We start from the raw sequence: 27621 nt of genomic DNA on the forward strand, positions 1-27621 counted from the left end.
CAAGAAAGAGATATTTTCTGATTGTTTTTTGTTACTCTTCTTTGTCAAAAATAATAGAGCATGTAGCATCTGATTATAACACAACTTACTCATATGAGGTACTGAGAAGCAAGCAATTGTTAAATAGCAAATAAAAAGAAGCCCAATATCTGGACAAGGAGAAATAATCTCACAAGAACTTTTTAATTACATGTTCTGATTACTGCAGTATGTTTTGAGTATAGTTTGTTTTTCTAGAAAAGGGAAATAATTGTATCATGAGATTGTTTTAAAGAGGAATGTGACTAGTGGCCTCCAAGAATAAATTCTTTTTTTATTGTTAATTTGTCTCCTTTCTTATTTACAATGCTATTTTGAATTACAATCCTTTCCTCCAACATCTTAACTATCCTCTTGCCTTAATCAGTATCCTGTTTCTCCTAAATTTGAAAATCATCTAAAACATCATATCTGTTTCCATTTTCACGTGTCTTGCAATGTCTCATCCTGTTTGAGGAACATTCCCATGAGTTCTGTTAGGGATACAAATGCAAGTGAAATCTAATTCCTAATTAATTATGAATAATTATTGTACAAAACCAATGTGATCTGCTTTTATTTACAAATGTAAATTTGAAAGATACAGTATGCGTATATTATCTCTATTGTAGGATTGAGGGGTGTGAAGCTAACAAAACTTCATGGTAGATTGGAAAGTCAAACTTTAATTCCTATTTCATAATCATGATCTGAAGCCACATATAAGGTTCAACAATTTTATTTTTTAATTGGTACCATATTTATTTAAATTTATTTTAATTGGAAGCTAATTACTTTACAATATTGTAGTGGTTTTTGCCATACAGTCACATGAATCAGCCATTGGTATACATGTGTTTCCCCATCCTGACCCTCCCTCCTGCCTCCCTCCCCATCCCATCCCTCAGGGTCATCCCAGTGCACCAGCCCTGAGCACCCTGTCTCATGCATTGAACCTGGACTGGAAATCTGTTTCACATATGATAATATACATGTGTCAATGCTATCCTCTCAAATCATCCCACCCTCGCCTTCTCCCACAGAGTCCAAAAGTCTGTTCTTTACATCTGTGTCTCTTTTGCTGTCTTGCATATAGGGTCATCGTTACCATCTTTCTAAATTCCATATATATGCGTTAAAATACTGTATTGGTGTTTTTCTTTCTGACTTACTTCACTCTGTATAATAGGCTCCAGTTTCATCCACCTCATTAGAACTGATTCAAATGCATTCTTTTTAATGGCTGAGTAACATCCCATTGTGTATATGTACCACGGCTATCTTATCCATTCATCTGCCAATGGACATCTAGGTTGCTTCCATATCCTGGCTATTGTAAATAGTGCCGTGATGAACATCCGGGTACACATGTCTCTTTCAATTCTGGTTTCCTCGGTATGTATACCCAGCAGTGGGATTGCTGGGCAGTACGCCAGTTCTATTTCCAGTTCTTTAAGGAATCTCCACACTGTTCTCCATAGTGGCTGTACTAGTTTGCATTCCCACCAACAGTGTAAGAGGGTTGCCTTTTCTCTGCACCCTTTTTTTGTCCAGCATTTATTGCTTGTAGACTTTTAGATAGCAGCCATTCTGATCGGTGTGAGATGGTACCTCATTGTGGTTTTGATTTGGATTTCTCTGATAATGACTGATGTTGAGCATCTTTTCATGTGTTTGTTCGCCATCTATATCTCTTCTTTGGAGAAATGTCTGTTTAGTTCTTTGGCCCATTTTTTGATTGGGTCACTTACTTTTCTGGAATTGAGCTGCAGGAGTTGCTTGTATATTTTTGAGACTAATTCTTTGTCAGTTGCTTCATTTTCTATTATTTTCTCCCATTCTGAAGGCTGTCTTTTCACCTGGCTTATAGTTTCCTTAGTTGTGCAAAAGCTTTTCAGTTTAATTAGGTCCCATTTGTTTATTTTTGCTTTTATTTCCATTATTCTGGGATGTGGGTCATAGAAGATCCTGCTGTGTTTATGTCAGAGAGTGTTATTGCCTATGTTTTCCTCTAGGAGTTTTATAGTTTCTGGTCTTACATTTAGATCTTTAATCCATTTTGAGTTTATTTTTGTGTATGGTGTTAGAAAGTGTTCTAGTTTCATTCTTTTACATGTGGTTGACCAGTTTTCCCAGCACCACGTGTTAAAGAGATTGTCTTTTCTCCATTGTATATTCTTGCCTCCTTTGTCAAAGATAAGGTGTTCATAGGTGTGTGGATTTATCTCTGGGCTTTCCATTTTGTTCTGTTGATCTATGTTTCTATCTTTGTGCCAGTACCATACTGTCTTGATGACTGTTGCTTTGTAGTATAGCCTGAAGTCAGGTAGGTTGAGTCCTCCAGTTCCATTCTTCCTCTCAAGATTGCTTTGGCTATTTGAGGTTTTTTGTATTTCCATACAAATTGTGAAATTATTTGTTCTAGTTCCCTGAAAAATACCATTGGTAGCTTGATAGGAATTGCACTCAATCTATAGATTGCTTAGGGTAGTATACTCAGTTTCACTATATTAATTCTTCCGATCCATGAACATGGTATATTTCTCCATCTATTTGTGTCCTCTTTGATTTCTTTCATCAGTGTTTTATAGTTTTCTATGTATAGGTCTTTTGTTTCTTTAGGTAGATTTATTCCTAAGTATTTTATTCTTTTCATTTCAATGGTGAATGGAATTGTTTCCTTAATTTCTTTTTCTGTTTTCTTGTTAGTGTATAGGAATGCAGGGGATTTCTGTGTGTTAATTTTATATCCTGCAACTTTACTATATTCATTGATTACCTCTAGTAATTTTCTGGTGGAGTCCTTAGGGTTTTCTATATAGAGGATCATGTCATCTGCAAACAGTGAGAATTTTACTTCTTCTTTTCCAATCTGGACTCCTTTTATTTTCTTCTTCTCTGATTGCTGCGGCTAAAACTTCCAAAGCTATGTTGAATAGTAGTGGTGAGAGTGGGTATCCTTGTCTTGTTCCTGACTTTAGGGAAAATGCTTTCAATTTTTCACCATTGAGGATAATGCTTCCTGTGGGTTTATCATATATGGCTTTTATTATGTTGAGCTATGTTCTTTCTACGTCTGCTTTTTGGAGGGTTTTTATCATAAATGGATGTTGAATTTTGTCAAAGACTTTCTCTGCATCTATTGAGATAATCATATGGGTTTTATTTTTCAATTTGTTAATGTGGTATATTACATTGATTGATTTGTGGATATTGAAGAATCCTTGCATCCCTGGGATAAAGCCCACTTGGTCATGATGTATGATCTTTTTAATATGTTGTTGGATTCTGTTTGCTAGAATTTTGTTAAGGATTTTTGCATCCATGTTCATCAGTGACATTGGCCTGTAGTTTTTCTTTTTGTGTGTCTGGCATCTTTGTCTGGTTTTGGTATTAGGGTGATGGTGGCCTCATAGAATGAGGTTGGAAGTTTACCCTCCTCTGCAATTTTCTGGAAGACTTTAAGTAGGATAGGTGTTAGCTCTTTAAGTTTTTGGTAGAATTCAGCTGTGAAGCCGTCTGGTCCTGGGCTTTTGTTTGCTGGAAGATTTCTGATTACAGTTTTGATTTCTGTGGTTGTGATGGGTCTGTTAAGATTTTCTGTTTCTTCCTGGTTCAGTTTTGGAAAGTTATACTTTTCTAAGAATTTGTCCATTTCTTCCAAGTTGTCCATTTTATTGGCATATAGTTGTTGATAGTAGTCTCTTATGATCCTTTGTATTTCTGTATTGTCTGTTGTGATTTCTCCAGTTTCATTTCTAATTTTGTTGATTTGGTTCTTCTCCCTTTGTTTCTTGATGAGTCTGGCTAATGGTTTGTCTGTTTTATTTATCTTCTCAAAGAACCAGCTTTTAGCTTTGTTGATTTTGGCTATGGTCTACTTTGTTTCTTTTGCATTTATTTCTGCCCTAATTTTTATGATTTCTTTCCTTCTACTAACCCTGGGGTGCTTCATTTCTTTTAAAGTTGCTTTAGGTGTAGAGTTAGGTTATTAGGTTTAACAATTTTAAAACCTTTCTGCTTATGTTTCCCTTTCTGAGCTATAGTAAGTTAATGCTAGGATTGCATACAATGTGAAAGTAATTCTGAGGATTCTGACCAATAGCATCATGTATCTACCATTACGGGATTATCATTATGGTAAATTTGTTCTCAACATTGGCATTTTTTTTCTAATTTAGGGTAGAAATTTAACATCCGGAGAGGTTGGATTTTTTCCGAGTGATGCTGTCAAGCCTTGCCCATGTGTAAGTATGAGTATTTTATTTCTTTCTACTTTATTTTTTGATGCTGTAGCTAATTATGTAAGAATGTACAAAGGAGTTTGGTCTGGCCCCTCATTAACGTATATTGTCTTATTAATAATATTACATACCAAAATCATGATTCCATTATCAGAAAACATTTTTAAATGTTAAGAGAATATATGCAAGAGGAAATTTTTACTTTTTTTTTTTTTAAGATTGATTTTTATTTTATTTTTTTTTAATTTTTCTTATTTTTTCAGTGGGTTTTGTCATACATTGACATGAATCAGCAATAGATTTACACGTATTCCCCATCCCGATCCCCCCTCCCACCTCCCTCTCCACCTGATTCCTCTGGGTCTTCCCAGTGCACCAGGCTCGAGCACTTGTCTCATGCATCCCACCTGGGCTGGTGACCTGTTTCACCATGGATAATATACATGCTGTTCTTTCGCAACATCCCACCCTCACCTTCTCCCACAGAGTTCAAAAGTCTGTTCTGTACTTCTGTGTCTCTTTTTCTGTTTTGCATGTAGGGTTGTCGTTACCATCTTTCTAAATTCCATATATATGTGTTAGTATGCTGTAACTTTTTTTTTTTTTTTTTTTTTTACAAAATTAAAAATTTTACCAGGTTTTAGAAGGAATAAAGCTACCTATGAGATATATTGTACTAATTTCCCTTTTCCCTCTGAGGTAAGGATTAAAACTGAAAGTTGCTCAGTTGTGTCCAACTCTTTGTGACCCCCATGGACTACATACTCCATGGAATTCTTCAGGCCAGAATACTGGAGTGAGTAGCCTTTCCCTTCTCTAGAGGATCTTCCCAACCGAGGGAAGACCAGGGATCAAATCCAGGTCTCCCATATTTTTACCAGCTGAGCCACAAGGGACGCCCAAGAATACTGGAGTGGGTAGCCTATCCCTTCTCCAGGGGATCTTCCCAACCCAGGAATTGAACCAGGGTCTCCTGCATTGCAGGTGGACTCTTTACCAACTGAGCTATCAGGGAAGCCAAGGTAAGGATCTGATCTATTTCTAGTCACTTTGAGTTACAGAGATATTGCACTTCAACTAGTGTGTTTGAAAGCATGCTAGACAGCATGAAAGTCCACAGATTCTCCAGTCAAATATCTTACTATTATACATTTTTCTGTGCTTTAGTTTGTCATAACTGTTTATTTAGTGTCATAATGATATTTTCTGAAAACATCAAACACATTGGGCAAATACAAGAAGAGTGAATATTTACTCAAATATTATTATGGATGAATATCACATAAAATGTACTCCCTAATGCTTCATGAAATTTATAAATTTCTGTTTAGCATAATATTTAATTATCATAATTTAATCTGATGTTTAGAGTAGATTTTTATATGAAACTTTAAGTTCTTAACTGTAAGTAAATGAAATTTTTTCCCTCATACTAATATAATGCAGTTAATGGTTTGGAGGGAATAAAAATCTTGAACTATCTTGCTTGCCAAATTTTGGTCCTTCTGAGATTTCTAAACTGAACATTCTTTTTAATATTAATTAATAATGGGAATGTCTGCCATCCTTGACCTCAGATGTAATCTGAAGAATAATTTACTCCACTCATTCAAGATTAATTAAATTTCAAAAGCAAAATGAATATAAAAAAAGCTCTTGCTATTTCTTTTGGTTCTATGATCCAATTTCATATATTATTTAGCCTGTTATATCTTGAAAAAATTGTTGAAGCTTGATACCATTCATTTAATTAGATAAGCAAAAATGATCATTTAGCCAGTTTTCTGTCATTTATATGAACATCATTAAGGCTTCCTGTACTTAAAGAAGTGATATTTATATGTAGGCATGTGGTTGAAAATTAAGATTTGGAAACCTAAAGATATCAACTGGGTTTCCCTGGTAGCTCAGCTGGTAAAGAATTCGCCTGCAATGCAGGAGACCCTGGTTTGATTCCTGGGTCAGGAAGTTCCCCTGGAGAAGGGATAGGCTACCTACTCCAGTATTCTTGGGCTTCCCTGGTGGCTCAGGTAGTAAAGAATACATCTGCAATGTGGGAGACCTCGGTTCGATCCCTGAGTTGGGACGATCCCCTGGAAGAGGGCAGGGCAACCCACTCCATTATTCTTGCCAGGAGAATCCCCATGGACAGAGCCCTGATGGGCTACAGCCCATGGGGTTGCAAAGAGTTGGACACAACTGAGCAGCTAAAGCACAGCAAAGACATCAAATCAAAACTATTGAGCATTTCATGTCCCACATACTGTTTTCTTTTCACAGCTCCTTGAATATAGCATAGAATGAGCATTTGAAGTTTTATTTTAGGGATAGTCTAGCACAGAGTATGTATTTAACATATTTTTTGTTGTATGAATGAGCAAAGCAGTGAAAAATCAAACAAAAGGCCCTAACTAAACGTAGGCAGTTATCAATGGTAGATACTAATTGAATCAGCTTGTAGGATCATAGTGAATGGTATTTGGTGAACTGGTTACTGGAAAAAGAAATATGCTTAGGATTTTAAGCTGATAAAGAGTTGTAGGAACACATAATTATGAGTCAGATTACCAACTAAATATAATTGTTTTTATAGCCTAAAATTAATAGCTATTAAAATTTTACTGCTTTACTTAATGAAATTATAGATTCATTTGGTGGTTGTAGGTTAAATTAAGGTAAATATTTAGAAGGAGGGAAAACACAGGAAGAACATAAAAGAGACAGTTTTATTATTTCTGCCAGTATGATACTTGGAGACAAAGCCTGGAGCTATAGCACAACGTAGACTTGGGTATCTCTGTGAGTTCCAGAGCCTTCAGTGGGTGAATGAGAAGGAAACTCTCTTATAGAAGATGATATGCCTATCTTTGCTTGGGCCTTGATTAGAAAGAAAAAGCAAGCATTTGGTTGGAAGGGAAAAAAATTTTTTTCTCTCCCCTAAGAATTTTTATATTTAGGTCTTTAATCCATTTTGAGTTTATCTTTGTGTATCATGTTAGGAAGTGTTCTAATTTCATTCTTTTACATGTAGCTGTGCAGTTTTCCCATCACCACTTATTGAAGAGGCTATCTTTTCTCCATTATATATTCTTGCCTCCGTTGTCAAAGACAAGGTGCCCATAGGTGCATGAATTTATCTCTGGGCTTTCTCTCTTGTTTTATTGGTCTGTATTTCTGTTTTTGTGCCATACTGTTTTGTGCCATACTGTTTTTGTGCCATACTGTCCTCTAAGAATTCTTAACTTTAGATCCAAAGACACACATGTGTGGGGTTGGAAGTCATACTACCTTTGTGACCTAAATAATTCTAAGCTAGAAACAGTAGAACATACATATTTATTGATAATTACATTTAAACATAAATGGATTAAATATTACAACCAAAAGATGTAGACTGGCTGAATGGATACAAAAACAAAACCCATATACATGCTGTCTTCAAAAGACTCACTTCAGATAGGGTCACATACAGACTGAAATTAAGGTGATGGAAATATTTATTCCATGCAAATGGGAATCAAAACTGGAGTAGCTATACTCATATCAAACAAAATAAGGCTTTAAAATAAAGATTATTACAATAGCAAAGAAGGACACAATGATCAAGGATCAATCCAAGAAGATATAACAATTGTAAATATACATGCACCCAGGATAGGAGGATGTCACTATATGAGGCAAATACTAGCAGCCATAAAAGGAGACAGCAACAGTAACAGATTAATAGTGGGGGACTTCACACCCCACTTGCATCAATGGACAGATCATCCAGACAGAAAATCAATAAGGAAGCACAAGGCTTAAATGACACATTCAACCAAGGGACTTAATTGACATTTATAGAGCATTCCATCTAAAAGCATTAGGATATACATTCTTCTCAAGTGCACACGGAACATTTTCCATATTGATAACATGCTCGGCCACAAGGAGAGCCTAGGTAAGTTTAAGAAAATTGAAATCATATCAAGCATCTTTTCTGATCCCAGCACTATGAGATAAGGAATAAATTACCAGGTGAAAAAAACTGTAAAAAACACAACACTTGGAAACTAAACAATATGCTGGTAAACAACCATTGGATCTCTGAAGAAATTAAAGAGGAAATAAAAATATCCAGTGACAAACAAAAGTGAAAGCATGATGTTCAAAATATATGGGATAAAGCAAAAGTAGTCCTAATACAAAAGTTTATAGCAATACAATCTTACTTCAGGAAACAAGAAAATTCTCAAACAACCTAATCTTACACCTAGAGCATCTAGGAAAAGAAGAAAAAACAAAACTCTAAGTTTCCTTTTAGAAGGAAAAAAATCATAAATATCAGAGTAGAAAGAAAGAAAGAGAGATGAAGAAACAATAGAAAGGATCAATGAAACTAAAACCTTCCTCTTTAGAAAGATAAACAAAATTAATAAGACTCTAGCCAGACTCAGCAAGAAAAATGGGGAAGGGCTCAAATCAATAAAATTAAAAATGTAAAAAAATGTAAAAGAAGAAGTTATGACAGCACAGAAATACAAAGGATCGTAAATGACAGCAAAAAGACCAGCAACGATATGCCAACAAAATGGACAACCAAGAAGAAATGGACAAATCCTTAGGAAGGTACAATCTCCTCAGACTGAACCAGGAAGAAAGAAAAAATATGAACAGACAAATCACAAGTACTGAAATTGAAACTGTGATTTAAAAAACAAAAACAAAACTCCCAGTAAACAAAAGGCCAGGAACAGATGGCTTCACAGGTAAATCCTATCAAACATTTAGAGAAGAGTTAATACCTATCCTTCTGAAACCCTTCCAAAAATTGCAGAGGGAGGAATACTCCCAAATTCATTCTGTGAAGCCACCATCACCCTGATAAAGTTAGACAAAAATGCTGCAAAAAGAGGCAATGCCACTGATGAACACAGACATAAAATTCCTCAACAAAATACTAGCAAACTTGACTCCAATAATACATTAGAAGGATCATATAGCATGATCAAGTGGGATTAATCCAAGGAATGCAAGGATTTTTCAATATGCACAAATCAGTGTGATGCACGACATCAACAAATTGAATAAAAACCATATGATCATCTCAATAGATGCAGAAAAACCCTTTGAAAAAGTCAACACCCATTTATGATAAAAACTTTCCAGAAAGTGGTCATTGATGGAACATATCTCAACATAATAAAGGCCATATATGAAAAACCTGCAGCTAGCATCACTCAGTGGGGAAAAACTGAAAGCCTTTCCTCTAAGAATAGGAATAAGGCAAGGATATCAATTTTTGCCACTTTTATTCAACACAGTTTTGGAAGTCCTAGCCACAGCAGTCAGAAAAGAAAAAGAAATAAAAGGAGTCCAAATTGGGAAAGAAGAAATAAAATTGTCACTATTTGCAGATGACATGATATTGTATGTAGAAAATGCTAATGATGCTACAAGAAGACTTCTTGAGTTCATCAGTGAATTTGGTAAAGTTGCAGGATACAAAACTAATACACAGAAATCTATTGCATTTCTATACACTAATAACAAAAGAATAGAAAGAGAAATTAAAGAAACAGTTCCATTTACCATTGCATCAAAAAGAATAAAATACTTTGGAAGAAACATATCTAAGGAGGCAAAAACCTATACTCCAAAAATTATAAGACCTGATGAAAGAAATCAAAGATGACACAAACAGGTGGAAGGATATACCATGTTCTTAGACTGAAATAATCAATATTGTCAAAATTACTATATACTACTCAAGGCAATCTACAGATTCAGTGCAATCCCTATCAAATTACCAATGGCATTTTTCATATAAGTAGGACAAAAAAAATTTAATTTGTGTGAAAACACAAAAAACCCTGAATAGCTAAAGCAATCTTGATAAAGAAAAAGTCAGAGGAATCAGGCTCCCTGACTTCAGACTATTTACTATAAAGCTACAGAAATCAGAACAGATTGGTACAAGCACAAAAACAAAATTATAGATTACTGTAACAGGACATAAAGTCCAGAGATAACTCTACTCAGCTCTGGTCACCTATTCTATGACAAAGGAGACCAGAATATTCAGTGGTGAGGAGAAAGTCTCTTCAATAAGTGGTGCTGGGAAAACTGGAAAGCTACATGTAAAAGAATGAAATTAGGATATTCTCTAAACTATACATAAAAATAAATTAAAATGGGTTAAAACTCAAATGTAAGACTGAATAAAACTCTTAGTGGAAAACATAGGAAGAACACTCCTTAGCACAAATCACAGCAGTAACTTTTTTGATCCTCTTAGAGTAATGGAAATAGAAACAAAAATAAGCAAATGGAACCTAATTAAACTCAAAAGCATCTGCACAGCAAAGGAAATCTTAAAAAAAAAATAAAAATGAGAAGACAACCCACAAGATGGGAGAAAATGTTTGCAAATGATTTGACTGACAAAGGATTAATCTCCAAAATTTACAAATAGTTCATGCAGCTCAATATCAAACGACAACCCAATCTGTCAATAAGCAGAAGATCTAAGTAGTCATTTCTGCAAAGAAGACATATAGATGGCCCAAAGACACAGCATCACTATTAGAGAAATACAAATCAAAGATGCTCAACATCACTAATTATTAAGAGGAATGCAAATCAAAACTGTCATACAATGAGATATCACCTCACACCAGTAAGAATGGCCACCATCAAAGTCTACAAATAATAAATGCTGGAGAGGGTGTAGAGAAAAGGGAACCCTCCTACACTATTGGTATTGTTGCAGCCACTATGGAAAACAGTATGGAGATTCCTTAAAAAAAAAAAAAAAAAATAGAGTTACCATAGGAAGCAATCCCACTCCTGGGCATATATCCAGAGAAAACCATGGTTCAAAAAGATACATGCATCCCAATGTTCATTGCAGCACTGTTTGCAAGAGCCAGAACATGGAAGCAACCGAACTGTCCACTGACAGAGGAATGGATAAAGAAGACGTGGCCCATATATGCAATGGAATATTGCTTAGTCATTAAAAAGAATGTAATAATGCTATTTACAACAACATGGATCAACCTAAAGATTATCATACTAAGACAGAGAAAGACAAATATCAATGATATCGCTTATATGTAGACTCTAAGGAAAAAAAAAACAATTTAGTTACAAAACAGAAACAGACTCACAGAATTAGAAAACAAACTTAAGTTTACCAGGGGCAAGGGAGGGATGGTGAGGCATAATTGGGAATTTGGGATCAATATATACACACTGTTACTTTTAAAATAAATGAGCAACAGGATTTTACTGTGTAGCACAGGGAACTCTGCTCAATACTCATAACAACCTAAATGGGAAGAGAACTTTAGAAAGAATAGATGCATGTATATGTGTAACTGAATCACTTTGCTGTACATGAAACTAGCACAACACTGTTAATCAACAATACTCAAATATAAAATAAAAATTTTAAGTAAACGTAAGATGATTCCACATTGATTTGTATTCTCAATGCAAGTACCCATCTCTCTAGATTGGTACCTCAAAGAATTTCTACAGATAAAGTTACAAGGATTATAAATTCACAATTTGGAATCATTACACTTATAAGGAAATAAACCCACCTTAAGGAAAAGTCAAGAAAACAATAACATGCAGAATTATATTCATAAGGATAGCAGGTAATTGAATTATCAGATACTAAGTTCAAAACTGTATATTTAATATGGTTGAAGAAATTAAAGGGAGAATAAAAGTCTGAGAGGATATTTAATGTTTGGGCATACTTCAAAACAATCAAGTACAGTAACTGAAATGAGAACCTTAATGGAAATATTACAGAATTTATTAGACTCAGCTGGGTAGAAAATTAGAAGAAAAATCTGAAGAAATTTCTCCATGAACAATCCAGAAAGATTAAGATATGGAGAATGTAAGATAATGGAGTGATAAAGTTCAAATGCATCTTATTGAAAGAATATAGATAATTGTGGGAAAGCAATGTTCAAATGATGGCTGAGAATTTTCCAGAGTTTATGATAAAACTCATCTTAATAGTCAAGAAGTGTATATTAAAGTTAATGAATACCTAGATACATTTTAGTGAAACTTCAGAACATCAAAGACAAAGTGAAAATATTAAAACCAACCTGAGATAAAACTATAAAGGGTTGATGATTAGACAGAACAAGTAACAGTAAGAGCTTCCAGTTCCAGCTACTGTCAGGCAGCTCCTATTGGATCAATCCTCCCACAGAAAATAACTGCAAACTCTGTTGTCTCACATATGTATATGTGTGTGTGTGTGTGTGTCTGTATATATGCACCATGCAGGGTGGTTAAAATTCAGATACAATAGAAACCTCACAGTGTTACTGGTTTAAAGTGGCAGAATGTAGAGTGTGAAGTAAACACAGCTGGAAAGGGAGATAGGCAATCTTAGGATAGGAAAGACAGAGGTTGCAGCTGGGGTTCAAACAAATTAACTGTCTACTTTAAGAAAAATCACACTCCTTGTAAGAGCATAACTGAATTCAGAGCCTCTACAACATTATCATTCAAATTGTCCAAGATACTAAATAATGAGTACACAAACAAACAGGAAAATATGAACCACACTCAGCAGAAAAGGCAATTAAAGGATAACAACCCTCAGATGTCCCAAATGATGGAACCTGCAGGAAAGGATTTTTTAAATAACTATTATAATTGTACTTAAAGACAAAAAGGGAAATAGAGTTGGCTCTAGAAACATGCAGAGATTAGGCCCCTGACCCTCCAAGCAGTGGAAAATCCATCTATAACATATAGTCAGCCCTCTATATCTTCAATTCCTCCATATCTGTGGTTCTGCCTTCACGGATTCAACCAAATGCAAATCGTGTAGTATGGTAGTATTTACTATTGGAAAAAATGCACAAATAAGTGGAGCCCTGCAGTTTAAACTCATTCTGTCCAAGGGTTAACTATATGGTTATAATGAATGGACAAAGGAAACTTCAGCAAACAGGAACTATAAGAAAGAAACAAATGGAAATTTTATACAGTGAGATTTTGATATTTGAAACAGTAAGAAAATATGTTCAAAGTTTTGAAGAAAATTAGAAATCTAATCTATCTAGAAAACTGTTTTTCTTCAATAAGGATGAAATAATGACATCTCTAGCCTAACAAACACATTAAATTCACTTCTGTCTCATCTAGCTTTTATAAGATGTACTTAGGAAGAATTGTGTAGCTTATATATAATTTCACATGCATGCAGTATTCCTAACAAAACTTTTAAAAAATTCTATATCTGTAGCAGAAGTTTAACAATGGAAACAGCCTATGATGAAGGCAGAAAAAGGCATTGGGGAAAAACTATTCAAGAAAATTATTTATATCTTTATATGTGAGATATTCACCCAAAGGCCCAAAGTACACATGAAAGAAAGGGGGAGGGCTCATGTGAGATGAAAAAGGACAGGATCCTACTCTGATGATGGGGATCATAGCTGAGAAACACATAGCTGGCTCATCAGACATCAGAATGTACTCACTGTAGAAAGAATAAGATCCAGAAGGACACATCAGGATTGAAGAGCATCAGATACCCGTTCTGCTTTAGAATTTTATGTTACCCTTAACTTTTATGGATCTTTCCCAGCCAAGAAAATCCACAACCAAAATATGTTGAAGCTATTTACCTCCTTCCTCCCTCCTCTTTCTCTCTCTTTGTTGTTGTTCCCAGAGAGAGAGATTGCTTTAGGAAGAAACAAACATTTAAAGAATACAAAGAGGTAGAGGGAAGGAGGGGAAAAAAATTTTTTCCCCATCAGATTTTAGAGGCCATCTATATCTTATCAAAACAGAAAGTAAGATTGATTTCTATTTGTGAAAATAAAATCATATAAGAAAATATTTACAGAATTTGAATGGTGTCATTTACTTTCAATATTGTTTGCTTTATATCAGGATCTTTTGTGGTGATGAAGCTTAAGATGTAATCCATAGGATAACATATTTAAATATTGATAACTTTAGAGATGTTATGACCAGAAGGATAGTTTTTAAATTATAACTCTTAACCTGGAAGATCAAAATAGTAATAGCCCATTATGAAAATGGACATAGCTATAGATATATTCATATTGACCATACTTCAGTTACAAATGAGAGTAATAGTATTTTTAATCACCTAATGTAAATAGGCTCAATGTAAATACTATAGAATACATACATCAAAGAGTCAGGTGATTCATAAAGATTAAGTAGTATGCTTATATTTGTTATTTTATGAATATTAGTGTGCCTTCTTTGACTTTGCTCATTTTCTACTTGTGGTTAGCAACTGGAAGTTTTCTTTTTATTTGCTTAGAAAATGTAGTTTTTCTCTTTTGCAAAGCTCCATAGGAAAAAAGGTAAAAATGAATATTTCCCATGACATTTCATAAAAAAAAAAAAGGTCTTCCAGTTGGTAGACTTCTAAACCAGAGTTTAAAATTTATGTTACAAAATAACAGTCTATAATCTAGTGTATATTGTTTATTTTGCCTGTTTTTCCAATGTCTTGGGAAAGCAGAGTGCTATTAGGTTTTCCTAACATTTTCATTTTAATTTTCTATGAAAAGATTGAACTGCCTTGAAAATTAATACCAAAAGATTCCAATTCATTTTTTCTTGTTATCTCTTTCTTGAGAGGTAAAGTGGCAATAAAATGAATGAAAGAATTAAAGTGAAATGAATTATTTTCTACTTATCTGAAATATACTGTGATTCGCACTGTATAATATTGCCAATGATAGTTCTAGGACCATACTATTTAGGCTTTTATAGAGCTGAGTTAGCTGAACTGAATTAATGATTGATTTCTAAAAGCTTCCCTTAAGTAATATTAATCTATTTTTTGCCTTTTTATATCCTAGGTGCCCAAACCAGTAGATTATTCTTGCCAACCCTGGTAAGTATTAAAAATGTTTATGTCGCTGAGTTGAAATACCATACCTTTAGCTCAAGGACGCCTTAAACGTGGGAGTAGTAAACTACATTCCATTTCCATTTGTCCTGGCTAAAGGTGTTTTCACATGTAACAGAACACCATAATGAATTTATATATTGCTGACCTTTTCCATATCTTTATCAGAGAGTGGTGCATATGAGTACAAGTGCAAGTACTTGGCTGTAAATCCAGTTTATAATAGCCAAAAGTGGAATGGGACATGGGCAAATATGCATATTGTATTTTAGAAGAATAGGTTTCATGAAGTTGAGGGGGGGAAAAAGTATAATTCCATTGTCTGAAACAAAAACTCAGCCTAGAAAGGATTATTGTTGTGTAGATGCTCAGCCATGTCTGACTTTTGCAACCCCATGGACTATAGCACACCAGGCTTCCCTGTCCTTCACTATCTCCCAGAGTTTGCTAAAATACATGTCCATTGAATCGGTGATGCTATCCAACCACCTCATTCTCTGTAGCACCTTCTCCTCCTGCCCTCAATCTTTCCCAGCATCAGGGTCTTTTCCAATGAGTTAGCTCTATGTATCAGGTGGCCAGAATATTGGAGCTTCAGCTCCATCATCAGTCCTTCTAATGAACATTTAGGGTTAATTTCCTTTAGGATGGACTGTTTTGATCTGCTTGCAGTCCAAGGGACTCTCAAAAGTCTTCTCCAGCACCACGATGCAAAAGCATCAATTCTTCAATTTTCAGCCTTCTTTATGGTCCAACTCTCACATCCATACCTGACTACTGGAAAAACCATAGCTTTAACTATACTTTTTCTCCATCTATTTGCTATGATGGGACCGGATGCCATGGTCTTTGTTTTTTGAATGTTGAGTATTAAGCCAGTTTTTTCACTCACTTCTCTCACTCTCATCTAGAAGCTCTTCAGCTCCTCTTCACTTTCTGCCATTAGAGTGGTAGCATCTGTATATCTGAAGTTATTGATCTTTCTCCCAGCAACCTTGATTCTGGCTTGTGATTCATGCAGTCCAAGATTTCGTGTGATGTACTCTACATATAAGTTAAATAAGCAGGGTGACAATATACAGCTTTGACGTACTCCTTTCCCAATTTTGAACCAGTACATTGTTACATGTCCAGTTCTAACTGTTGCTTTTGACTTGCATACAGGTTTCTCAGGAGATGGATAAGGTGGTCTGGTATTCCCATCTCTAAGAACTTTTCACAGTTTGTTGTGATCTACACAATCAAAGGCTTTAGTGTAGTCCATGAAGCAGAAGTAGATGTTTTTCTGGAATTCCCTTGCTTTCTCTATGATCATTGAATGTTGGCATTCTATGGTTCCTCTGCCTTTTCTAAATCCAGCTTGAACATCTGGAAGTTCTTGGTTCATATACTGTTGAAGCCTAGCTTAAAGGATTTTGAGCATAAGAGTATAACCTTGTTAGCTTGTGAAATGCGTGTAATTTTTAAGGTAGTTTGAATACTCTTTGGCAGTGCCCTTCTTTGAGATTGGAATGAAAACTGACCTTTTCCAGTCCTGTGGCCACTGCTGAATTTTCCAAATTTGCTGACATATTGAGTGCAGCACTTTCACAGCATCATGTTTTAGGATTTGAGATAGCTCAGCTGGAATTCCATCACCTCCACTAGCTTTGTTTGTAGAAATGCTTCCTAGGTCCACTTGACTTCACACTCTAGGATGTCTGGCTATAGGTGAGTGACCACATTATTGTGGTTATCTGGGTCATTAAGACCTTTTTTGTATAATTCTTCTATGTGTTCTTGCCACCTTTTCTTAATCTCTTATGCTTCTGTTAGGTCCTTATCATTTCTGTCCTTTATCATGCCCATCCCTGTATGAAATAGTCCCTTGATATCTCCAATTTTCTTAAAGAGGTCTCTATTCTTTCTCATTCTATAGTTTTCCTCTATTTCTTTGCATTGTTCCTTATACAGATGTTGGAAAGATGAAATAAAATGTGTGTAATACTAAGTACATAGTAAGTATCCAAAATATGTTAATTATCATCATATGTTGATATTAACTATTCTAAATAGTTTTTCTGGTTGAAGATGTTATTTTCTCTTAAACTCATAATGTCTAAAAAGTAATAATTATTATCTATTGTTTCCTTGTTTCTGTTAGTGATATGGCTAACCTCCTCTTAAAAGGACTGCATCTATTTTTATTTTCTTGATATTAAAATATGTGCATACAAATTAGAAATCAGGGTATGAATATAAATGAGGTATTCTGAGAGTATATAGTAAGTACTAGTTCAGTTTACAAGTATAGGTAACACCTGAGATTTTTTCTATTTTAAACTGATCATTTTCTGTTATATAACCAAAGCATGAAAAATGTCAGGTTACTGTAGGAATACATTGACCATAGTATGGGATCCTTTCCTCGGCAGTCTTACTCTCCCTCCCCAGCCACATCTGCTTTGTGTAATCATTGTCTGTTTTCTCTGACATCCTTCCCTGGCTTCAACACTGAGCCTGCTGAGAAATTATAGCAGGTCTGTGATAGAACTGGAAATCTTTGCTATATGTTTACCTGTTTTAAGACAAATTTGAGGTCTTAGTTTTCATGGAATTAAAGACTGTAACTCTGACAAATTAATTTTGGAGAACAGAACTGATAGCATGGATAATCAAACTGTAAAACATCAAGAACTGGTGAAATCATGAAAGTGTGATGACAGTTTCCTTCTCTTTTACTATTTCTTCTCTTTTACTATTTCTATATAAGAAGGCATAATAGTTACAAAACTAATGATTTTAGAGAAATATGAATGCCACACACAAGATGGATTTTATGAAATAAACTGATTAGATACCTGGGAGCCATTCAGAACACAGGAGATTAGCTTTTGAATCCTTTGTTTTAAAATGTACCCTTGCCAATATGTAAAATTCTATTGAAATTATGACCAAATACTATTGTTACTAATGATAAAAAAAAAAATCAAGATGTTTAGATGAGGGAACACCCTTGAAAACAGTAAGAAATAAAGACAATAGAATTTCAAAATTACTTTTTCTTTTCTTAAGAAACTTGTGACAGTTTCTTCACACTAAACAGGCAGTTTCATGTGAAATGCTTTCTGCTAAGGAACAAAATGATCAACTATATCAGAAAATGAAACCGTCAGTTTCAGAAAAACTAAACTGTTTAGAGAAAAATTACACTGTGGTTTTCAAGTCATTAAGAGGGCTTCCCTGATAGCTTAGTCTCAGCTGGTAAAGAATCTGCCTGCAATGCAGGAGACCCCGGTTCGATTCCTGGGTCAGGAAGATCTTCTGGAGAAGGGATAGACTACCCACTCTAGTATTTTTGGTCTTCCTTTATGGCTCAGCTGGTAAAGAATCTGCCTGCAGTGCGGGAGACCTGGATTCGATCCCTGGGTTGGGAAGATCCCCTGGAGGAGGGAACGGTTGCCCACTCCAGTATTCTGGCCTGAAGAATTACATGAAGTGTATAGTCCATGGGGTTACAAAGAGTTGGACACTACTGAGCGACTTTCACTTTCTCAGGTCATTAAGGAGTTGAATATCCTTATTATTTCCCATTTTAAAGCTGTTCCCATAAGGTAAACTTTGTCTCTTTTATAAGCCATGAAATAAAACAGAGTTCAGTCTATGTTTTTGGGTGTCATGAAGACTGGGATGAGACATGGGGCTTAAATCTGAGGAACTGTCTGAAAATCCTTATGGAGTAAAGGATGTATATACAGTGTCCCTGCCTCATCCTCCAACTAGTCAGACAACTTACCTTTCCCTCCCTTAGCAAGAGACATGAATTAGAAGGTATATTACTTGGAAAAATTGAGCCATATGAGGCCTAGACTTGGAAAGAGGAGGCCCAGCAAAAATTGGCAGAGATGCTATACTGAAAACAGATCAGTCAAATGAAGGAAAGTCAGTATACAGACTGATGATGATCGTCAGTTCCTCTGTATAGCTCAATTTCAGCACTGAGACAGCTGTGTCTCACACACATGGACTACTCTCTCCTTGCATCAAGATAGGAATTTGGAAGATTTTTTCTCTAAAGAAATGGAATAGACTCAGAATTAAAAACCCTAAAATCCAGCTCCATCATCAGCTTCTTCCCAAATGGTCAGGTTCCAACCCAGTGAGCCTCCCATACTGCCCCCACACAGAACTCCCAGTCAGTACTTGGATGCTTTTCTCTTTCTTTCTTTTTATTGAAGGAAAACTACTTTACAGAATTTTGTTGTTTTCTGTCAAACCTCAACATGAATCAGCCATAGGTATACATACACATACCCCCTCCCTTTTGAAGCTCCCTCCCATCTCCCTCCCCATCCCACCCCTCTAGGCTGATACAAAGCCCCTGTCTGAGTTTCCTGAGCCATCCAGCAAAATATGAGCAGACAACAAAGAGTAACCAGACATTTGAGAAAAGCCTTGAAGTAGAGAAAAAAAAGAAATGTCAAAAAGAACCTTGGAAGAATTACAAACATTAGCATGGGCAGAAGAGAGAAGCCTTTAATTAATATTCTCAGAATTAAGAGATAACAATATATCCATATAAGTGAGCTGGATGTTTCATAAAAGAGACAGAGACTGAGAATGAGAAAGCGCTCTCTAGGTGTTGAGGAGAGGTTGGAAAATAAAGTTGAATAAATCCTCTAGAAAATCAAAGAGCGATAATAGAGAAAAGATAGAGCAGACTACTGACCTGAGAAGTCTGGCCTTCATTTAATAGGAACTTGAGAAAGAGAAACTAACAACAATTATATATATAAAAAAAAGATAAAACCAAAACTTTTTTAGAACTGAAGGCTATATGACTCTATATCAAAGATGCTCCTGAAAGCCCAGGACAGCACTGAACTTTTTAGTACAGCATATAACCAGAAGGCTTATTATTATGAACTTTGCTATGTAGAGCAATGAATTTCCCAGAGAGGGGAAAAAAAAAGATGACCTACAAAGACTCAGAAATCAGAATGGGCATTGAATTGGAAGTTAGAACAGCAGAACAGTGCCTTAAAATTTGAAAAGCAAATGATTTGTCACCTAGAACTATTTATCCAGCCAAATTGTGAATTAAGGATTATTAAGTAAAATACAAATATCATAGATATGAGACCTTCTAAGTATTACATCCCATATATTCATTTATAGAAATCTGAGGAATTAGCTAGTAAACCAGGAAGGAGGGAGATACAAAATCTAGGAAATGGGAGTGAAGGGATTCCAGGACTACACTAATTCAGCAGGCTTGGAGAGAAAGCAGTGGTGATTAGACCAAGAGGGTGGAGGGTTTGAAAAAAATGGATGTCTCCATAGAAAGAATTAACAGGTACAGTACATGGTGCTCAACAGGTATCACTGGGGCGTCTATAATTCATTTGGAGAATTTGGAAAAAAAATTGGGGTAGAGACAAAGAAGTCTGAACAAACAAAAACTTGAGGACTTGTTTTTTGATGTCGGATGTTTCTTTGAATGTGACAACATGACAAAATTGGGTCAGATGATGGCTAGGCTTTGGAGCAGTTACAGAAAGGAGAGTGAGGGGCAGCACTATGATGGCATGAGCATAAATAGAGAAACAGTGGTTTTCTGTCCTGAAATCTGAATTGATAAAAACTCAGAAGGCAGAGAGAAGGAGGGCCTGAGAAAATATTTGAAAAGATTGTAGCCAAATACTTCCCTAACGAGAAAGGAAACATTCACTCAAATCCAGGAAGTGCAGCATTCCATACAAGATAAACCAAGAAGGAACATGCTCAGACACGTATTAATCAAACAGACAAAAATAAAAGACAGAAAAAAATATTAAAATCAACAAGGGAAAAGCAACAAATAACATACAAGGGAACCCTGATAAGGTTATCTGCTGATTTTTAAGCAGAAATTCTGCAGACCAGAAAGAGTGGCACAACATATTTAATGTGATGAAAGGGAAAAACCTACAACCAAGAATATTCTATCCAGCAAGGCTCTCATTCAGATTCAATGGAGAAATCAGAAGTTTCACAGATAAGCAAAAATTAAGAGAATTCAGCACCACCAGACCACCTTTGCAACAAATGCTAAAGGGACTTCTGTAGGTGGAAAAGAAAAGGCCACAGCTAGAATCAAGAAAACTACAAATGGAAAATCTCACTGGTAAGAGAAAACATAAACATAGGAAATCATCCATATACAAATATGATATCAAAACCAGCAATTTTGAGAAGAGGAGAATACAAATGCCGGATACTGGAGATGAACTTGAAATTAAGGGATCAGCAACATAAAACAACTGTGTACATTTGTAGACTGCTATATCAAAATGTCATGGGAGATACATAATGGGAGAAGACATGATGGCAGGGTAGAAGGACATGAATTCACATGAGATACAGCCAAAAGGTTCATGAACAGATGCTGAACACTGCTAATTATTAGAGAAATGCAAATCAAAACTACAATGAGGAATCACCTCACACCAGTCATTATGACCATCATCAAAAAGTCTACAAACAATAATTGCTCCAGATGGTATAGAGAAAGGTGAACCCTCCTACACTGTTGGTGGGAATGTAAATTGGTGCAGTCACTATAGAGAACGGTATTTAGGTTCCTTACAAAACTAAAATAAAGCTACCATATGATCCAGCAGTCCCACACCTGGGCATATATTTGGAGAAAACCATGGTTCAAAAGGATACATGCATCTCAATGTTCATTGCCATGCTGTCTACAATAGCTAAGACATAGAAGCAACCTAAAAGTCCAGTGATGGATGAATGGATAAAGATGTGGTACATATATACAAAAGGTATAACTTAGCCATAAAAAGAATGAAATAATGCTATTTGCAGCAGCATGGATAGACTTGGAGATTATCATACTAAGTGAAATGAGACAGAGAAAGACAAAATATATGACATCAGTTTATATACAGAGTCTTAAATAATACAAATGAACTTATTCACAAAAGAAACAGACTCACAGACTTAGAGAACTTATGGTTACTGAGGGGAAAGGTCAGGCAGGAGGGATAGATTGGGAGTGTGGGATTGACATGTACCTAGTGCTATATTGAAAACATAATCAACAAGGATATAGCATAGAGGACAAGGTATAGCATAGAGAAATCTGTTTGATCTCTGTAATAACCTAAATGAGAAAATAATTTTGAAACAATACATACACACACACACACATATATAACTGAATCACTCTGCTGTCAGATGAAACACATTGTTAATCAAGATTATATACTCCAATATAAAATAATTTTAAAATAATAAAATTATTTTTAAATGCTATACTCATGGTGGTTCAGAGGTAAAGAATCCACCTGCCAGTGCAGGAAATGCAGCTTTGATCCCTGAATCAGAAAGATTCCCTGGAGAAGGAAATGGCAACCCACTCCAGTATTCTTGCCTGGAAAATTCCATGGACAGCGGAGCCTGGTGGGCTACAGTCCATGAGGCTGCAAAGAGCTGGACACAACTTAGCAACTAAACAAGAACAACAACATATATTTTAACTTAAAATAAACTACATTACACTCAAAAAAAAAAAAAAAAAAAACCTCCTGGGAACCACAAAGCAAAAATCTATGGTTGAAACACACAATTAAAAAAACAAAGCAATCCAAACACATCACTAAAGATAGACATCAAATGACAAGAGGAGAGAATAAAAGAGGAGGGGAAGAAAAAAGATCTTCAAAAACAAATTGAGTCTCCTCCAACTGAACCAGGAATAAATGGAAAGTATGTGAACAGACCAATCAGAAGTACTGAAATGGAAACTGTGATTAAGAAACTCCCAGCAAACAAGTCCAGGACCAGATGACTTCACAGTCAAATCCTATCAAACATTTAGAGAAGAGTTAACACCTGTCCTTCTGAAACTCTTCCAAAAATCTCAGAGGATAGAACACTTCCATACTCATTCTGTGAAGCCACCATCACCCGGATATCAAAACCAGACAAAGATACCACACACACACAAAAAAATCACAGGCCAATATCATGGATGAATAAAGACACAAAAATTCTCAACAAAATACTAACAAACTAAATCCAACAATACACTAAAAGATCATACACCACAATCAAGTGGAATTTATCCCAGGGATACAAGGATTTTGTAGTATGTGCAAATCTGTGATACACCACATTAACAAGTTGAAGAATAAAAACCATGTAATCATCTCAATAGATGCAGAGAAAGCTTTTGACAAAATCCAACACCCATTTAAGATAAAAACTCACCAGGAAGTGGGAGTAGAGGGAATGTGTGTATTTGCGTGTGTGTGTGTGTGGAGGGGGCGGCCCTGCTCAGTCGTGTCCAATGCTTTGCAACCGCATGGACTGTACCCTGCCAGGCTCCTCTGTCTATGGAATGTTCCAGGCAAGACTACTAGAGCAGGTTGTCATTTCCTACTCCAGGGAGTCTTCCTGACCCAGGACCCGCATCCCTTGCTCTGGCAGGAGGATTCTTTACCACTGAGTCTCTAGGGGACCCCAACTGCATTGGGGTTACATGAATCTATAGAAATTAGAAATTTTCTAGAATATTGATTTGAAAGATAGCCAATTTCAACATAAAATTTTTTCCTTTAACTTTTATTACCCATAATCTCGGAAATGTTTTGTCAGTAAAAGCTAAACCTGTATTTAATGTGAAGGGTCATTAAAGGATATTTTAACATTGAATTTGTCCCTTGTAATGTTATGGAATTTTTGTATGCTTAAGCCAACAGAGTTTGGGAACAACAGAATTTTGGTTTTGAAAATATCTTTTAAAAATTCTATTTGCTACTAGTAGTTTCTTAAGAAAATTGATTATCAAAATTGTGGACTATAAGAATTTTATATCTAAAAAATAATTATTTAAAAATAATTTAAATTGTCCCTCAATTTTCTTAATACTCAAAGGAGATTTTATTTCATACTGTTTTACCTAGGAAATGTGAAATTTTGGAGGAATGTGTGTATATGTGTACATGTGTGTGTATATCTGAGTGTGTCTTACATGGGCCATCCTTCTCCAAAGTATTTTTCCTTCTTGACCCTAAACTCTCCACAGCCCTCTCTCTGACCCAATACCCACTAATTCCTCTCTTTGTTTCACTTGTTTATTGATAAATATGTAGTGTGTCTGGCATTGTTCACTTCACTGTTGTAATCTTTGTAGAGATTACAGTATCTTTGAACATATTTAAAGGACATTTTTCTGCATTATTTTTTGAAATAATATAATTAGTATAGCAGTAAAAACAGTTCAGATCTGCCATTAGTGGCATTAAAATCCTGACAGACACTGATTTTTAGCCTCTGTGCTCTTTGAGGTATTACCTAAATTTTCTGTGTCCTTGTTTCTCACAGGTATGCTGGAGCCATGGAAAGACTGCAGGCAGAGACTGAACTTATTAACAGGGTAAACAGTACTTACCTTGTGAGACACAGGACCAGAGAGTCAGGAGAATACGCAATTAGCATTAAGTAAGTAGGACAAGAAATAGCTTTCCTGTTTTCATAATTGCATGGATCATCTGGCATGTACAACACTGAAGTTGAAAACCAAGGTTCTAATTGCAGCAGAAATAATGCATCATCTCTCTAGACAGTTCATTAATACTTGAAAATATCTGTTAGAAAAAAATGGTATTAAGTGTTATAGGCTGCTAATTGGCATACCAGATTTCTTTCATAACACTGTGCTTCAGTGACTTGATGTGTGTATGTTTCTAGTAAATCCTAAGAATTATAAATTACTAGATTTTATTTTGTTTTTCTGTGTTCTCAAACTGATCTTATAAATAAATTGGGCAGAATGATTGGTCAAATCTACTGCCCCCCAATCTCACTTCAAAAATTGGTTGTATCTTCAACCAGTCTAGTGAATATATTTTGTTAATTAGCTGTCACCAGTGTATTGGCATAGGTATATATTTTGTCTTCAGAATTAATTCCTATAATGTTATTGGGGCATGCCCTCTGGTAATTATTGATTTCTACTGATTAAAAACACATTTATATTCATAAGTTATCCATTGCCCACAGGTACAATAATGAAGCAAAGCACATCAAGATTTTAACGAGAGATGGCTTTTTTCACATTGCGGAAAATAGAAAGTTTAAAAGTTTAATGGTAAGCATTGATTAGTTCTTTTCAATCTGTGGTCTTTAGTTTTCTCTTATCGGAAAGGTCAGTTTAGTTCTATAGTTTCTTGGAAATTTTGCTTGCTGAAACATTTAAAGAGAATAATATCTTAATTTTGCAGCAGAATCCTGAAAATTTTAAGAATTCTAGTTAAGTTTTATATTGCCCTAAACATATTTTTCATTGTAAACTAAGTTTGCAAGTTTAAGATAATATTTCAGAGTCCACACTATATGATTCTTAGAACCATAGACACATTCAGGTTCATTTCATGCAAAATACAATATACTGTCAAATGGAAAACCTTTTTGTATTTTCTAGTCTAAGCGATTTGTGCTACAGTTCTCCTTCATTACCTTGGACAAGATCACACTTTTACCATATGACAGTGATTTCATAACAATTTTAGATTTAAATTGAAAGAGTATATTGTTACCAAGTTGCTTCATATAAAGATGATTAATTCTGATTTTAAAAAGTGCAACTTAGCATATAAGAATATTATGTACTATTCATATAAACAATACATATATATCATTACATGTGCACTGCTAACAGGAAAGAAAAAAGTTCTTGTTTCCTGAAAAGTAATCTCAGGCCTGTTTCTCAAGTTGGAGAGTTTCTTAAGATAATGAAGAATTTGGATACAGGACATAAGATGCCTTTGTAGAGCTCTGTTAAGTACTTTGAGTAACATTGGGAAGGATCGCTCACTGACTGAACCATCAATCAAATGATACATACTGCATCCATCCAGAAAACATCTCAAAGCACGTTGCAGATGTTACCACTAAAGTTACAACTGAGTGTAAGAGAGCCTTACAAAATAGGCCAGCTTAAAAGTCTTATCCAAAAATTTAGAACTGGATCAAGAGAGGAATCAGCATTTTAAAGAAATTGAAGCATCTTGTGACTGAGCGACTGAACTGAATTGAACTGAGTCAAAAGAAAAGTAAGAAAACCTGTCATGACATAAATATCACATTCCCAATTCAAAAGCTAAGGATGGGCAGCATCCTAAGGATGTGTCCTGGAAAATGCAAACCCTGTCAAATTGGCAACCAAGATCCAGGCATCCTCCCTGCTGGCAGCGACTTACTTCTGCTGGAGCAAGCAAGCTGTGCACAGAGAGAACGGAACCTGAGGAGGTTTCTTCCTGAAAGGAAAACCTAGCAGGGAGGTGGCAAGTGGATGCGCAAATAATGAGTGACAGCCCCAGCTGAGACATGAAAAAAGCATGCACAGGGCGTCTCCACATCACTGCAAAGACACACCAGCTTGACTCTCACCTGCAGAACTTAGGGTGCTTGGTAATGAGGCTGCTCTGTGGTATCATGGTTAATATGAGACTTCAAAAAAATGCTGTAGGGCCAAAGCTGACTACCAGCCTTGCTGACTTTGAAAGCAACAAAAGGGACTCCCATCACAGGAGATAAGCAAAGAGGATGAAAGCAATAATCAGTGGCAAGAACCAAACTTTGTGTCACCTGGATTCAGCTCAAGAAAGTTCCTCATCCTCTGAGGTTAGATGTGAAAAGCCAGTAAATAACACCATGACCTGGATTAGTGAACATAGATCCTCAGGTTCCTATCTGCATGGAAAGCTGTGATTATAATATATGCCATAAAGAGCAAGATTTCAAGTAATTTGTATCAGAGAGCGGTAAAAGTGTTTTCAGTTCTGGAAAGGGAAGTAAAAGTAGTTGTCACAGAGCTCACATAAGCTAACAGAGTTTATCACATGGTGTGTGTAAAACATCAGAAATGTCACTGCTGGAGACACATGCATGTGTTCTGTCCCTCCATATCAGGGGATCTTTTGTAAGGAAGTACATAATACAGATAGTTAAAGGGAGGGGATTAAGAATTGATTGCAAAACTACAATGAAACTGAAAAAAAAATAAGCAAATGGATATGATTGTGAAAAGACAGACAAGGGGCTAAAAAAATCTCAGATAAATACTTTTTCAGGAAGAAAAATCACTGTAAAAAATTGCTGAAGAGACCATTGAACTTGTCTGAACCTCTCTCCTCTGTTTCTGTTCATTTCTTGAACAAATTTATATTGAGTCCTCACTCTGTGAAATCACTGTGATTCTGAAGAATTCTAAAAGGACTCAGTTCTGAAAAAATTCTCAAATTAGTAAATCTATCTGTACCAAAACCTCAAATAGTTCTATACTTGGACCCTAAACTAGGAAATGCCACACATGGACACCTGATCGGAAGGAATGGCTCCTATCTGAGTACCAGCCCCTCTGGAAGAAGATAAAGGGTTAATAGGCATTTCTCT

The 27621-nt window shown here is 35.5% G+C and overlaps 1 protein-coding gene across 2 annotated transcripts in view; it reads left to right on the top strand.

Moving 5' to 3' along the window:
• Positions 1 to 27621, top strand: part of VAV3 (vav guanine nucleotide exchange factor 3) — a 414579-nt gene that overhangs the window by 357439 nt on the left and 29519 nt on the right. For both annotated transcript variants that reach the window (XM_061121261.1, XM_061121262.1), the window contains exons 21-24: positions 4200 to 4265; positions 15134 to 15168; positions 24550 to 24666; positions 25228 to 25315. In XM_061121261.1, the coding sequence (XP_060977244.1) occupies positions 4200 to 4265; positions 15134 to 15168; positions 24550 to 24666; positions 25228 to 25315 (306 nt within the window). The remainder of the gene's footprint in view (positions 1 to 4199; positions 4266 to 15133; positions 15169 to 24549; positions 24667 to 25227; positions 25316 to 27621) is intronic.

The sequence above is a fragment of the Dama dama genome, chromosome 20 (assembly GCF_033118175.1).
Source record: "Dama dama isolate Ldn47 chromosome 20, ASM3311817v1, whole genome shotgun sequence".
In the NCBI taxonomy this organism is placed as follows: Eukaryota; Metazoa; Chordata; class Mammalia; order Artiodactyla; family Cervidae; genus Dama; species Dama dama.